The 16,751-nt window shown below is 26.4% G+C and overlaps 2 protein-coding genes across 11 annotated transcripts in view; one reads left to right on the top strand and one right to left on the bottom strand.

Annotated features, from left to right (window-relative positions):
* LOC142328440 (protein 5NUC-like) overlaps positions 1-2,286 on the top strand; it is a 49,650-nt gene extending 47,364 nt beyond the window's left edge. Inside the window, exons 11-12 of the mRNA XM_075372202.1 lie at positions 852-976; positions 2,157-2,286. Of these exons, the coding sequence (XP_075228317.1) occupies positions 852-967 (116 nt within the window). The 3' untranslated portion in view covers positions 968-976; positions 2,157-2,286. The remainder of the gene's footprint in view (positions 1-851; positions 977-2,156) is intronic.
* The window catches only part of LOC142328405 (protein lap4-like), a 492,228-nt gene continuing 477,593 nt past the window's right edge, over positions 2,117-16,751 (bottom strand). For 9 of the 10 annotated variants that reach the window (XM_075372138.1, XM_075372147.1, XM_075372166.1 and 6 more), the window contains one exon: positions 2,117-8,744. In XM_075372138.1, the coding sequence (XP_075228253.1) occupies positions 8,511-8,744 (234 nt within the window). In that variant the 3' untranslated portion in view covers positions 2,117-8,510. The remainder of the gene's footprint in view (positions 8,745-16,751) is intronic. The other variant, XM_075372175.1, reaches the window with a different exon arrangement.

Consider the following 16,751-nt stretch of genomic DNA (forward strand, 5'->3'; position numbering starts at 1 on the left):
ATTAATACAAGACAGCTATAATCAAAATTTCCTTAACTTATTAAACTCAGAATGCTCTGCCTAAATACAATTATTTTGCTATGTTAAGTTTTCTCATTTAAATATTCAGTTTCTTAGAAGTAGAACTGTATTCAACTTCTTGCTGCAAAAATCTTTCTTCTTTGGTAAAGAAATATGATCAATATAGAGGTTATGTTTAACTGAGACAATTTTACGCTTCCTTAGAATTGCAAAGAAAAATATTGTAAAGTCTTAATATTTGTAAAAGACTTACTTCTGACAACATTAAGAATTATATCCTATACTCACAGAATTTCACTTTGAACATTGTAAAAGTCTTAAATTGATTTTTAATTACTTATAGAGCTCCTTCTCATACTTTTAAACCCTGTCTAAATAGACTGTAAAAGATCTATTTAAAATTTCTCTATTAAATTCAGTATCATATGTGACAATTTTAAAATTAATTTTCTACAAAATTCAGTCACAATGAATAAGCAGTTAACTCAGATCAAATTGTAAAGTTATTTATTGTAAATAGTTTCATCTCAGCTGACTAGAATTATAACCCTTGTTTCTAGAAAACAGTATCTCTAAAGGAGATACTGTTTTCTAGACAATAAGAAAAGCAATTCTAATTGCAGTATCCTTTTATGAGGCAGGTAATATATATATATGAATATTATTATACGTGAATGTGGAATTTGCAGTAAAACAGAAAGATTATATTATTAAAAAAGGGTTATAATGGCGGAATTAATACAACTAAAAGTAATATATCACAAAAAATATTTATAAGTATTTAAGAAAACAGTAATCTGACAATCTTCTTTTTAATTTGAATGTTTCAGCAAAGAGTGTTTATGACCTAGTTAAAGATTACATAAAGGTAAACTCACCAATTAAGATACAAAACTCAGGAAGAATAACAGTATTAAACAACATACCTCAATCACAGATAATTTAGATAAAACAAGTAAGTAGTGGATTAATAGCAATGAGTGTAATTAAAAATCATTCTTGCACTTCAATCAGTTTTAAAAATAATGAGATGCATATGATTTCTTTCATGAACATTACTGCTCATGAAAGAGTAAACTATTAAAATGTGCTTTGCCCCTGATTAATATGCAAGTGACTAATTTGTTTGGAATAATGAAAAACTTGGGATAGTAAAACTACTATTATTACTATCTACTAGTAATTAAAACTCTTGGATAGAGGAAAGCGACCTGAAGAAATTTTTTCTTTGTGGACAATATTATATTTGTAAATATTATAATTCAATAAAACAAAAAAATAAAGCAAAAGTTAAAAACATGCAACTCTAGGGAATGAAGGGTATTTTCAGTTATTACAATATTTTATTGTTTTCTAAGATTTGTAGACAGATTTAACTTAGCTAACTTAGACAGTCTGAAGTTATGTAATGTTTTTGTTAATTTTTCTCTATATTTACCTTAAAAGAAAATAAACACTTTTTTTTAATTGAACTACATAATCTTTACTACTGTAATACTTTCAAAAAATGTAATATAAATTAAAATGGAGAACAATGCTACAAATGAAAAAAAAAAATTGAACAGTAATACAGAAAATTCTCTTGATATAAGATCCTGTACTAAGCAACTTTTCTCCAGAGTGCGATTGCTGCACTATGAGCAGTGCAACCCACTTTCTATCTTCTATCATTCAGGGCCATCTTTGTTCTTTCAGTACAGCCCAAGTTCATAAACCTTTTTATTTACTATTATTTTGAATTACAATGCCTCAGAGATCGTATGCCAAGTTAAAATCCACAGTCTTAATAAAAGTCTTAATAAAACAGTGCAATTAATTGAGTGAATGACTAAAATACTGCATCAAATGTGGTTGGGTTTCAAATATTGCCATTCATATCCTGTTTAAAGTGGTTATACCTTTAAATGGACTTCAACCATGTGTGTATATATACATATAATACCAGTGATTAATAAATAATTTCATAAGCTATGAAGCTGGTACTGATGAACACAAAATGGATATATAATAACTTATGGATATAATGATAACTTCAATTTCACTATCTAAAAAAAAAGTTTGAATATGTATATAAATACACAGAACAGCTTTGTAATTATTTATTCAGATATTTATTTTTAAATCACATTTTACAGGTTCAGAAAAGATGGATTCATAAAAACAAACCCATACACCAACACCATATATAATCATTATAATACTGTATAAAATATATGTAAACATTTTTTTTTATTATCAAATTTCTTTATAAAACAAGTTGTAAACATATCATACCACATAATAAAAATACTGTTGAAACATGAAACAATTGTCGACACACATTATGTTTGTTTATAAAAAATACGTTAGAAAATGGTTAATAAATGCATCTCAACTAATTTTCAGAAGTAAAATTTATTTTTATAAAACGAATCCTTCTTTTCTGCAATTTTAACCGACACCAAAAATATTATTTTTCATATCAGTGATATTTATTAATGTTATCAGTACAAATACAACAATGATTTTAATTACAAAATGTAATTTTACAATTACAAAGGCAATTCCCATAATAACAAAAGTATATAATTACAACATAATTTGATAAATAAATATTCAATATGCAAGATGAAAAAAATTACATTACAGAAACATCTTATTTTATACACAAAACAATGAATAATAAATGAGAACAGTGTAAAACCCATCATATGATAAATTATACATTTTAAAATCTGTAAATAAATAATTTCTGAAAAATAAACTGATTTCAAATCATAGATAACAAAACCTACTTAGTTATAAACTATATAAATAATAAAAAATAATTTGCGATTAAACATTAATAATAACTTTATATATCTACAGTTGTATGTATATAATTAAAAATATGTGTTGTGTGTGTGTGTGTGTGTATGTATATATATATATATATATATATATATATATATATATATGTGTATGTATGTATGTATAAACACACACACACAAAGTATTTTAACAATTCATCATTCACACAAATTCTTGTACATTCATTTACACTTTATTTTCATTGAATACAAATATATAAAACATTTATGTTTATCACTATGACATTCATAAAATACACATTTAATTTCTAATATTTTAAAACTTGTTTATAATTAGATTTATAATACAAATGTGATACATTAATAACAACTTGTATTCTAAAATTATTACGTGAAGTAATTGTTAATAGTTCATACTACATTAATAAGTATTAATTCTTTATCTAATCATTAAAAGTCTATTGGCCAGAAAAGGTTTTAAAACTGTAATATAAATATAACAGTAATAGTAACAATAATATCAATAATCTGACCTTAAAATGTTATTTATTTTTAATTAATTTTTGTCACATCTTGTTTAAAGTAAAAAGAATTAAGTAAGATATGGCACAAAATTTCTGTTTTTTTTTCTTCTTTTGTTTTATTTTATTAAAATATTTTATTTAAGTAAGTATGTTATTTTACAATACGATAACTAATTATGTGCTAATGTATTCAAACATCCACTTTTTTTTTACAATTTTAATGAAACGTACTATAAATGAAGGGTGATTCCACTAATAATAATTTGATAGTTTTGAAAAAGGACTCTTTCAGTTTTAATTAAAACCTGAATTCAGTTTTAAATATAAATAAGTCATGCAATCATCAAGCATGTTAAAAAAAGGTTGACATGAAATACAGTTACAATATACACATAAGGGGAAAACATTAATTTTATGCATCTTTATCACGTAAAAGATATGAACTAAAATAAATTTTTTTTACCGGTAACTAAGTTAGTATTTATCGGTATTGGTGTAATTCAGATAACTCTCTACACTTGCTTACAAAATTTAAGCCTGGAAGATTGAAGTAAACCATCACTAAATCCTCCTTTGAGGAATCTATAGGCACCTTACCCACAAAACCCTGTTACCATTACCAAATACTTTTTATTCATTGTTCTTCATTCATAAACAATTAAAAATGAAAAAATAATTTTGCTTTGTATGCTCATAAAACTAACATTTATTATGTGTAAATCATTACTAAGCTATACTACAATATGAACTACATTACTAGGCTTTTGTTTGAAACTTTCTGTATAATAATCTCTAAGTAATCTTTAGGAATAATTACCTAAGAGTAAACAGAGGGGAATTAATTTGTTTTCTGTTGTTGAATAATTAATTGCTGTTTTTTAACAGGAGATTCAGTTAACATCAATTGTAATATCTGGGAAAACACAACTTTAAATTAAACATGCTAGATTGTATTTTAAACAGAATATTAAAGCAAGTTAAATAATTCCATTGAGATATAAAGATATCTCCATGAATGCATGTATTTTAAATTTATGCTTTCTTATACAGATGTCTGCATATATATATATATATATATATATATATATATATATATATATATATATATATATATACACATACACACACACACACACACACACACACACCAAGCCTAAATGCACTATACCTTAAATGTATAATTAACTACCAAACATTCATGAAAAAATATTTATCACTGGACAGTATATTTCATTAACGTGAACACTTTTTGTATATCGATTAATACTGTATTATAACTTCTGTTGATACAGAATAAAATTTAACTGTCCAATAATATATTACGCATCAAAATATAATTTTAATCTTTAAAATGATGGAATGCAATTTCTTTAAATATGATTATAATCTGTTAGATGTAAAGCACCAGTATCTTGAATGATAGAAAAATATTAACTTACTAAATTTAATATCTTTCACTCTGTGATATGAATGAAATGTTACATTTAATGTGGTCTGAAATAAATTTAAAATAGAAAAGAACTATTTCTTGTGAAGTTTATTTACAGTGAATATGATTATTAACAAATAAAACATATAAGAAATGTTTTTGTGAAAGAGTACGAAAACTTTTATAATACCTAACTTGTTATTAGATAAACAAGATTCATGAAAAGAATTCATAATTACCCTATAGCAAAAGATCAGTTACCAACAAATAACCATCCTGTATAATTTGATATATAAATAAAATTCTCATAGCGAAGAAGAGATGTCAGGTAAATTCATTAAGTGTAGCCTGCAAATAAAATATATCTTTTACGGCTTTAGAGAGATAAAGAAACTGAAAACTTCTCATGAATATTCTAAAATATATAAGTATATTTAAACTAACGAATAAATAGTCTGTGAAATTAACTTCAAGAAAGGATAGTTTTTCACATAATGATGAAAAAGAAACAAGATTTGATATCAAACATGCTTTCAATTGAAAAAATGGGTTCATTTTTATAAAACAAGAAATGACATCTTTTCTGTAAACATAATAACAAGTTAGAGATCAAAAAGAATAATTTTAGTAATAGGTAATAAGAAACATATAATAACTGGAACATATAAATTTAATTCGCATAAATTTTATGTTTATACATAAATATATAGGTGATGTTTTTATGAAACAAATTATAGATACTTATTATTTTTATTAGTTAAAAAAACAACTAAATATACTAAAAATAAATAAAAAAATAACAGTATTATACATGTACAAAATATAATAAATAATATATAGATTTTTATATAAGGTATCAAATAATAAAACTTTTTCAGTATTTAAATAATTAAAATAATAATAATGAAATAATGGAAAGATGCTTAAAATCAAAATCTGTATTACGATAAATGAAAACAATTAATATTATGAAAAAATAAATATTTTTTAATTTACATAAAAATTTTAATTGCTTCTCAACCATCATTATAATTGAAAACATTAGACACTTAGTGACATTAATAACAATATTAAATATAGATAATAAATAATGATCACGTACTGTAACTACTTCCTAACTAAACAATTTAAAAAAAAATTATAAATCTTGGAATGGATTAAATAAAACTAAGATAGCAATAAATCAAACATAGAAAGTACATAATTGAAATAAGTTTTATTACTATCATTATCATCATCATTATACTGCTTTTGGTAAGTACAATAAATTCAAATGTAATTTAAATAATTTAAACTCATAAAAATATATCTTATGCATAGATTTATAACTGATTTTTTTTTTCATTCCAAACTCAAACTTTCAATCCATGCATTAATTAAATTTTTATTAATAAAAATCTGTTTGCATAAATAAATTTTACTAGTATAAATTGTAATTTTATAGTTTTGAAGTGTAAATGAAAAAAAAATACATTATTCAAAATTGAATATTTGTATTTTAGGAAATACATTGAAGAGCATTGAACTATAATATTTGAACATCATAGATACATACATACATGTATGCATATACTGTAATGCAAGACTGAATAGCAAACATAATGCCAGCAATATTAGTCCTGAAAAAGAAGTCATTATCAGTATTTTTCTTCTGAAGAATATCGATGCAAAAAAGATTACCTGAGTTTTGGATAAAAATGACTAACACTTTGAGAAGTACCAGATAACACGTTGTTTGAAAGCGAAAATTACTCAATTTTTTTTTTTTAAATTATATTTTGAAACATATATTACAGACATATTATTTTTCTATTTTAAAAAATAATAAAGATTACAATTAATAATTTGTAATGATATTATTAAATATTCTTTACGATATTAAGTAACAATTAATAATTAGCTGAGAACAGGAGCACAGAAGGTGGCTGTCAACGTCTTTGTTCATTATTAAATAATTTCAATCAAGATACAAACAATAATACTTTATTTATTTTTATTGATAGTTTCTTGTTTAATAATATGTAAGAATACATTTATTCCAGTTAGTATTTATTTATTCATTCTTGTTTTTTATTATTATTAAATGTTGAAAATTCAGTGAATACTAACAGACAGTTATCCAAACTTCAAGTTTATGATACACTGATACCTGAAACTTACCAAACTAATAACAGTACAAGAATAATAAAGTTGTATTGATAAACAAGTGATTCACATTTCTTTAAGGTAAAACGATAAAAGAACTCTTCAAGTAAATTTATAATTTAATACAAAACTTAAACATAATTATAATAATTTAATGATAAAATAATGCTACTCCTTTGTTTTAAAACACTATTTTTATAACAAAACACAAATTTTTTTATGTACTTGCAACATAAAACATACATATGGCAACAGTCATAATTTATGCACTTTTATTATTAAATTTCATAATTAAAATAAAATGATTCTTTTTTTGGTTTAAAAAAAGAATCAATTATAGTTTGTGATATTTCTATCACAAACTATAATAATTTCTGATATTATCTGAATTCAGTTTAACATACAGGTTTCATTAAAGACTACAAATTATGATTACATCGATACAAATGCCTGAATGAAACTTACTATTAGTGAGAAAGGGATTAATTTAAAAAACCTAAATATTAATAATTTTAAGAAATGTAAAATTCTAACTGCAACTCTACTTTTGCAGCATACACTAAAACCTTTTAGCTAACGTTAACCTAAAACCCTAAACATTGCAGAAATAAGTACTGAATCATAACTTTTTTTCAATACCTGGCTTAAAATGAACCCTATTATGTATTAGTTAATATTAATAGTTAATTATAAGTTAATATGTAATATTTAACTAATACAAATTAATATTTTCATAAAACTCTCTCTTAAAAGCACATATGATTATGTATGTCACTTACATTCTGTACTCGCCAAAAATATCACAGAAAATACAAAATGAGGATTCAGTATAGTTTCAGTTCAGGGTTTTTGAATAGATATTAAATCATGCGAACAACATCCTGTCATATTAATTCTGCTATTCTCTATTAGTGTGTCCTTTACTGTTTTATTTGCAGACAAATTTTATATACATATAAAAACCAAAAATGATAAATCAATCTTACAAACATATATAACAGTAGTGTGATATTAATGTTTTTTTTTGAAAATCATCAAAAAATTTTATAATTAAAATGAAAGGAGTAAAATAAACTACTCAGTATTATTTTTTATTTTTATTTCTTTATGCTGAATTTAATCAAACAGTAAAAATGCATTTTTAAATATACCATTTTATATGTGTAAGATGATATAATAATTTTATCAGTATTATAAAATTAATGGGAATATACTTATGTTTATAAAAACTCTAGCAGTTCAGCAATTAAAATACATAAATAAAAATATATATTACAAGATGTTAATTTAATAATACTATATAACAATTAATTTCATTATCAAAGAAAACATTTGTTTTAACATTGATATTAATTAAATACTTAAATATTTTTATAATACTAGATGGTAAATAATTTTAAAACAATTTAAATTTTGCTAATAAAAGAAAAACTTCAGATGGTTAAATGTAATAAAAATGAATTTTAACATATGAGCAATATATGATTTATTGTTTTCACAAGAGACAATGATGGATAAAGGAGGACGGAAGGTGGATTTGGTCATTTTATCAATTTCATTGTTATTTGATAAATATTTTCCTAATTGATTAATTCTTTTATTCTACCTGCTACTAACATTATCAACAGGTCCCTCACTAGAAGTTATTAAGGTAGAAGATTTCTCTACTTCTTTTTCATCTACCTCGTCATCTTCATCGCTATCATCTTCCTCTTCATCTGTGTCATCGACAATGTTTTTATCTACAGTTTCATTTTTTATTTCATTTTTATTTTCTTCTGGCCACTCTGGAGGAGTTAATTCTAAGGAGACTATTTTCTCCTTGGTAGTTTCCACCTATTAAGACAAAAATTTAAGATAGATTTTAAAACAAATTTCAAGCAATCGATAAATTTACAAACAAATCTAAAAATTAAAAACTACAATTACACACATTATTATGAATGAGAAGAAATATTTGTCTGTATAAATATGAATTTTCTTCCTGCCAGAAAAAATACTACAAGTAAATCAGTTCTGAATGATAAATTTAACAGTAATTTTTAAGCATCAAAAAGAAATAACTTGTCACTTTTGGGAGCAGCAGAAAAAAAGTCTGACTATCTCTAGCAACTGATAGCTGGACTTTGAGCAAAGCAAGTAGATTTAGATTTTTGGATTTTGGGCAAAACAGGAGGTCTGGCTTTCTGACAGGCGCTTATCCTGTCAGTATTTTAACATATACTTGGCAAGCAGAAAGATAAAGTCAATATCCCAATGAAAAAAGCAGTCGGCAGAGGCAACAGTATGGAGCCAGGTTAAGAGAGGCAATACTTCCAACTGCCCATTACATTATCATTTTTTCCACTTTCTTAATAATTAATAACATAATTATAGATCAGATACTATGACATGAATGAAATGCCAAAGATAAAGAAGCATTACCATAAATCACTTGCAGCACTAAATATAACACCAAACAAAATTTGTTTAGTCCCTTTTTAAAAAAGTAGTAAAACAACTGCCTTTGGCAACTGCAATTATTAAATTAAAATTTAAACACGTTTTAAATCAACTGTCTTTTTCCTGACTAATTTAGAGAGTAAAAGGTAAAAATCTTTCAGTAGAGAAACATTTTATTAATAATGAACAACTTTGAAATAAATACTAATAACTTGATTTCTTTATTTTTAAGTATCTAATATAAAATATAATTTTATACATTGAGTGGCAACAAAGTAACTTACAACTCCCTTTACTTTTATTTATAATTGAGATAACTGGATGCGATTTGTGGCATTCTTCCTTGAACTGAGGGAATACTTCAATGAACATAAATTTTACTCTTTTTGATTTTTGGGTAGTGGAGGCAAGAAGTCAAAATTTTAAATGGTACCAATGGTCATTTAATATATCATTTTAAAGAACTTGATGAAACAAAAAAAAAAAATAATACAATTAAACTAAATTCTGATCGCTGAATCCAACATGGCAGCCACCAGTGTGTTTGTTTCAGATGGCTAGAAGTAAGATTGTATGTTCCCCCTTTATATTTTTGTTATTTGAAGTATCCAGATTCTCTCTTTGGAAATTTTCTCCGATAGAGAGGTTAACTCAGTAAGCTCCAAATTAGAGTATTTGGTCTTCAGGGTATGGGCAGGAGCAGCTGAAAAATGTTAAATGGGACATATGGTCATGCGATACTTGTTTTAAAGGTCTTTTTGGGGATTAAAGTCAGGTGACCTGGCTGGGCATTCAATACCACCATGATAACCTATCCTAAAAGATATTACTGTCATATATCATCTGGAAACTGCTGGTTCAGCATTTCTCATGTTGCAAGAGTACTGCAGAGGAGCACCACTAACTAGAAAAACACATCTCTCATGAATGAAGGTTGTCAATTTGGTATATGAGCTGTCTCAATTAAATTGTTATCTGGAATTATCTGCTCGTTCATCAGCAAAGCATAGGTGGTATGCTTTGCTGAATGATACCATCTGTCGAACAATTTGCCATCATTTATCATTATTACCAATAATGATAAATGGTCCAAGAAGTGTGTCACCTGTTATTCCAGCCCGTACATTTAACCGCTCTGCGGATAAATGTATGTATATGAATTTAATGGATAGTCATAAAAGTCACATCCATGACTTTCATGATACCAGTGAATATTTTTGTGTGACCAGTACCTACTATTATGTCTATTAACAGCCTCATATAAAGTAGATGAGGCTTAGTCAATGAACAATATGTTAAGCACGAAATAGTTCTTGCTGTTAATATCTGTGTCAAAATTTCAATGAATTCAATCATATCAAAATCATCTTCAATAAGTTCTTTTACTAATTGAATTTTGCAAAAATTTATGTTAATATGCCTTCTTCAATAGCTTCACCTTTGCCGAGTTGGCCAGGCTTTTTATAATCTAAATTGCTGCTACCAATGCACTGACATTTTTCTATTAAACCTATAACTGTGATCCTGCAAACTGTATCAATATTAATATTATAATTAATATTAATTAAAATACTGTGTTTAAATACATTAACTATTCTTTTGTATGTTCAACAATATATTTTGTATATTCTTTTGGATCTCCGAACAAAAATACAATTTCTACTCTTTCTTGAATTGAAAAAACATTATTTTTTACCCACGCATTTTTTCCCCACAGATTATGGTCTTTTAACTAAGTTAAAAATTAAAACCAGGTTCCTAGGTCAGGTTAAACTTTTTTAATCTAAATTAAGTTTTTTTTTTAATTTTGATTTATTTAATGTTTTTTACTCTTTTTTTATTTTTTGACCTTTGTAATTTAAATATTTTTAAGGTTACTAACAAAAAACAAAATTTATTCCAAAAATAACACTAATGCTAATTCATAAAAATAACACTTATCAACATCTGTTAGATACTTATCACAAAATCAACAATGAATATAGATTTTAAAAAATGTAACTTACCTTTGTTTAATTGTTGATTAGCTGTTATATTATTGTCACAATTGTTTATTAACATTACCAACTTAAGAAATAAAGATTACTTTCTTAAAAGTATCTTATAAAATAAAATTTTAATGTTAAAAAATGAGTAAATTAATTATTTTTAAATTCAAGAATGTACGTTTAATTAAAAAATGTATTTGAAAAATTTCAATAATTTTTTTCCAATTTTTAATTAATGTAATGACAATCAGTTTAAATAGCCAGAATTTGATTTTTTGTTACTGTTTTGCTAGTCTTGCAAAGACCTTTATTAAAACAAGTATCACATGGCCATATTACCATTTAAAATTTATGAGCCACCCTGGCTCCCTCGCCAACCTGAAGACCAAATACTATAAATTGGGGCTTACTGAGTTAGCTTCTTATCGGAGAGAATTTCCAGGGAATCTGGATACCTTATATAACAAAAAAATTCAAGGGAAACATACAACCTTATTTCTAGCTATGTGAAACAACCACATTGTTGGCTGCCATTTTGGATTGGATGATTAGAATTTAGTTTAATTGTATCATTTTTCTTGTCTCATTAAGCTGTTTAAAACGATATATTAAATGACCATTGGTCCCGTTTGAAATGTTTTAGTTGTTCCGCTCCCATCACCCAAAAATCAAAAAGGGTGAAATATACTTTCATTGAAGTATCACTCAGTACAAGGAAGAATGCAGCAAACCGCATCCAGTTATCTCAGTTACAAAACAGGTTTAGAGGAAGGTGTTACTTTTCAGCTCCCCGGTATATGAATGTATATATATATATTTAAAATCAAGAATAAAAACTTCTTTTTAAAACATCACAATATAGTCATACTGTATTTTTGTATATAGAAATTTCATCACATATTTCATAATACAACAACAGGCTATTTGACTGGTTTCAGGAAATCATCTGAGATTATTTAGTGGTGTTTATCGAGCCCACAAAAAATGGTTACTTTTAATTCTTTTATATATTTCTTCAAAAATAATAAATAAAAATACACTATTTAAATAAGCCCCCTAAAAGCTATCTTGAGGAATACAGCGTTGCGCTGGTTTCAGTGACGTCACACATCAGTAAATAAAAATCAAAAGTTACAAGTTGAGTTAGCATTCTGCTGTTTGTGTTATTTTTTACTGTGATTTACCAAAGAAAATGAGTTACAGATTGTGTATAGTGCCAGTGTGCATAAATACGTCAATAAAAACATCAGAAAAACTATTTGAATGTGTTCCAAAAAATGCCAAAATGTGCAAAAAGTGGTTAAAACTTGCTCGCAGAAATCCTGATGATAATTCCAACTGTTTTCTTCTGTGAAGACCACTCTGATGTAAGTAAACGTATTATTATTATTGAGTATTTCATTGTAAAGACAATATTTAGATTATGGATAGACTACGCCAATCTATTTGAGGTTAGAATTCAATGTTGTCTTACCTAAGAGGAGTCCCAAGTCAGGCCTGACTGGTCATTAAGGTTCACTACTGCTCTCAGCTTAACCCAAGATCATATTATTTTATAATATGTAAAGTACGTTAATATGGAGAATATCTAAAATGACCGTTATATATTTTCTAATCTCAAGAATTTTTTTTATAGTCGCATCAACAATTAAAGTCATTAGCAACTTATCAGTGTAATGTAACTGTACAGTAAATGTGTAGTATTGATCAAACTAGGACAATCATTCCTGAGATGAATGGTTAATTGAAACCCAACCACCAAAGAACACCAGTATCCACAATCTAGTATTCAAATTCAAGTAAAAGCAACTACCTTTATTAGGATTTTAACCTGAGAACTCTCAACTTCAAAATCAGCTGACTTACAATCATTTTACCACTAGAACAACCCAGTGGTTAGAAAATTCTTAATTTAACAAATTCAGAAAAAAGAGATGTTTTTTCAAAGTCATGTTGTTAGTTCAATCTCAATCTATACATTTTTTACTGTATTAAAAGTAGCATATAAGTCATTGAAAGTAACAAAAACATTTTAAAATGTAATTATTAAATTAAATGTAACCAAAAATGTAATATGGAAATCATAAAAATCACAATATCACTTTATATTATAATAATTAATAGTTTCAAAATCGCAAGACACCAAGGAACGGCAATCAATGACAAACATATTTACTGACATGTGACATCATAGATTCAGCCAATCCAAACTGTTTTCAATCACATGGCACCAGCTAAAAAAAATTAAGTTTTTCAGGGCTTTTTAGATAAATAACCCATTATTTTTTAGTCAGATTAATCCAAATCGTTTTTAAAACCCATGATCCATGCAAATATCAATAATTATGACATTATTTTTCACACTGTCAAATAGCCTATTTTCTATGAAGTCTTCTAAATCAATCTGTGAATTTATTGCATTAACTGTTAGTATCTGCTGTCCATAAAGATCTACTAAAATAACCATAGTTTTTTACAGGTGTGAACACACACACACACACACACACACATGCATATAGAAGAAAGGTGTTGACTGCCAAGCTAAAAATGATGTATATACAATTTAAATATTCAATATGTCTGTGGTATGTACCTTCAATATGCATGTGAAGTACTGATTGTCATATAACAGGAATACACATGCTGTAATCTTTCTTTGTATATACTTATATCTGAGAAAATTCACAGCTATTCTTAATAAAAGTCAACAAATACAGTTTCTAATTTGAAAATTTAATTTATAATCAAATAAAACTAAGAAATAAAAATATTTCTGTTAACAAAATAATAATAAGAAAAATTCTGTCTGAAAACTAAATACAGTAATGTAACAAAGAATTAATGAAAGCTAACTACAGCTTTACTAAAGTAAAAAATCTTTTCAAAGGCTTCCGTTCATTATGTAAATACAATTCTTCTGCTGACTTGTTTTATTTTTCTCAAAGATTCAATAAATATAATATTTGTGCAATAACAGTCTTGACTACAGGCTTATGCCCAGTCACAGCTATCTATTTATTTTTTTTTTAAATTAATCTTTGTAAATTCAAACTTATCTGGGATTCATAACAGAACCTTCTTGAAGAAAGGCAGAGATTGGTTTAGCCAAAATTTAAAAATGTTTACAAAATCTAATACTGATATAACAGTTGTCCAAAAAAGAACACAAGGTTTCTTCTTGTAAAAAAAAAACAAAACAAATATAGTTTGTATTTTGCAGAACTCAATAGTGTTTTATATGTAATGTTGAAACAAGAACAATAAAGTTCATGTTTACACATTCTTCATCATCAGGTAGCAGCTGCGTTAAATTATTGCACAAGCCAAGCTGTTATGATCCTGGGCTTCAGTACCATGACACTGTCTACAAGAGAAAGCATAGTGAGAATACTGGTTTGCAGGAACCAAATCAGTGACTGTCATATAAACAAATGATAAATTATTGCATATGCAAGCGGTGTGAAAAGTTTTTTGAAACTGGCGTCCTGAAAAGACACTCATTAGGCAGGCCTAGAGCAAGAACCAAAAATGCAGAAAGACTGACTGTCTTTCCAATGATGTCCAAAACATTCAGTTTGTAGTGTTAGTCATCAACCTTACTTTGTTAAGTTGATGACATGTTATTTGCAAATGAAAAACTTTGTTCTTATAAACTGCAGCTACTCTATGAAATTAAATCTAACACAAACAGTTAATTACGCCACAAACAGTTAATTACGCCACAAACAGTTCAATTTCTAACAACCATGTTAGACTTCATTTCGGCTGATTTTATTTTCTGATGAAGCAACATTACATGTTCATGGAGTCGTGAATCTATATTTGTCAAGTATGGGCTCAGAAAAGCCACACAAATTGGAAAAATTCATTCGCAACTGTCTGAAAGAGAATGTCATAATAAACTCTTGGGCTTTTTTTTCTCCAATGAACAGACTACTGTGGGTATAATGTATTTGGTCATGTTAAAGAACTTGGTGTTTCTGAAGATTGAAAATGTGGAGGGCCTAACTATCCAACAGAATAAAACCCTTCCTAATGCAGAAGTTGTGTGAAATGTACTCAATGACAGGTTCCCAGATGACTGGATAGCCAGAGAAGCGATCATCATTTGGCGTCATGAATTGATGCCAATAGATGGCTTCTTTTGAGGCTATGTAAAAGACATCATAACCAAGAAAAAATCCACAATCACTTGATCATCAGTGCCAAAGAATAACAGCAGTCGAGGAAACAATTCCGCAGACATGCTTCCCATAATATTGTATGAGGTGGATTATCAGTTTAACATCCGCAGGCTGTAAAGTGTGCTCATATTGAGTTCCATTAAAAAAAAATTAGATTTGTACTTTCATGTAATAAAGAAAGTACATTTGTAGTTCTAAATCGACTAAAGTAAATTTAACTAAAAACTGCGACTTCTTTTTTCAGACACCCAGTATAACAAACTGATGAGGTACATCAGTGCTTGTTTAGACAGGCACTTGTGTATAAGAGAACTTACCTTTAACTTATTTCATGCATTAAATTCTAAAACCCATTTGACAGACACCTCACACAAATTATTATCCTGATATGTTGTTATACACTGATTATAGAGTAAATTCCAAATACGGGTAAATTAATATAATATATACAATCATGAAATAAGAATTTTATAAAAGACAGAAAATAGAAGACATTTACATGCATAACTGGTTTAGTAATACTCATTATTCAGTTTCATGCACAGTACAAGATAAAATAGGCACATGCTTTTCACTTTTTAACTTAGAAGTGCTTCAAATAAAACATATCCAAAATGACATTTACTTTACTATTTGAACCTTAATTCAAGCAAGATGCACATTTATCAGTAATCCCAAAATTCTTATATCAAAACCATACTTCTAAAATACAATAATATTGGTGTTAGAACTATTTAAAATTCAAAATACGATCTAAATATTTTACTTATTTTCTACTACAAACTATCAAGTAGTATTTATTCAGAATGAACTGAAGACGTACATACATAATCAAATAAAACTGTACTTGTATATTCTTCTTATTTAGAATCAATATTATAAATACTTCATCATAAATACTCAAAATATAAAGATAAATCTTCATACTTAGACTGATATAACTACATACTGAACTAAAATCAAAACACCAATAATAAATACATAAAAATACTAATTCAAACAAAATAAACTACCCAAAATGTTATTCCTCTACTGAACAGAAGAGTAACTTTTATTAGAGTTCAATCCAAAGAACAAAAGTAGTATAATTAGAATGCTAACTGAAAGGAAAAAGCATAAAACCTGCAAGTTACCTACTGTTCATATTGTGTCTTACTTTATAAAAAAATATTACTTTATAAAATTAAACAAGTATTTAGATCAGCAGATTAAACTAATAGTTAACTAAA

This window comes from Lycorma delicatula, chromosome 1 (genome assembly GCF_047948215.1).
Source record: "Lycorma delicatula isolate Av1 chromosome 1, ASM4794821v1, whole genome shotgun sequence".
NCBI lineage: Eukaryota > Metazoa > Arthropoda > Insecta > Hemiptera > Fulgoridae > Lycorma > Lycorma delicatula.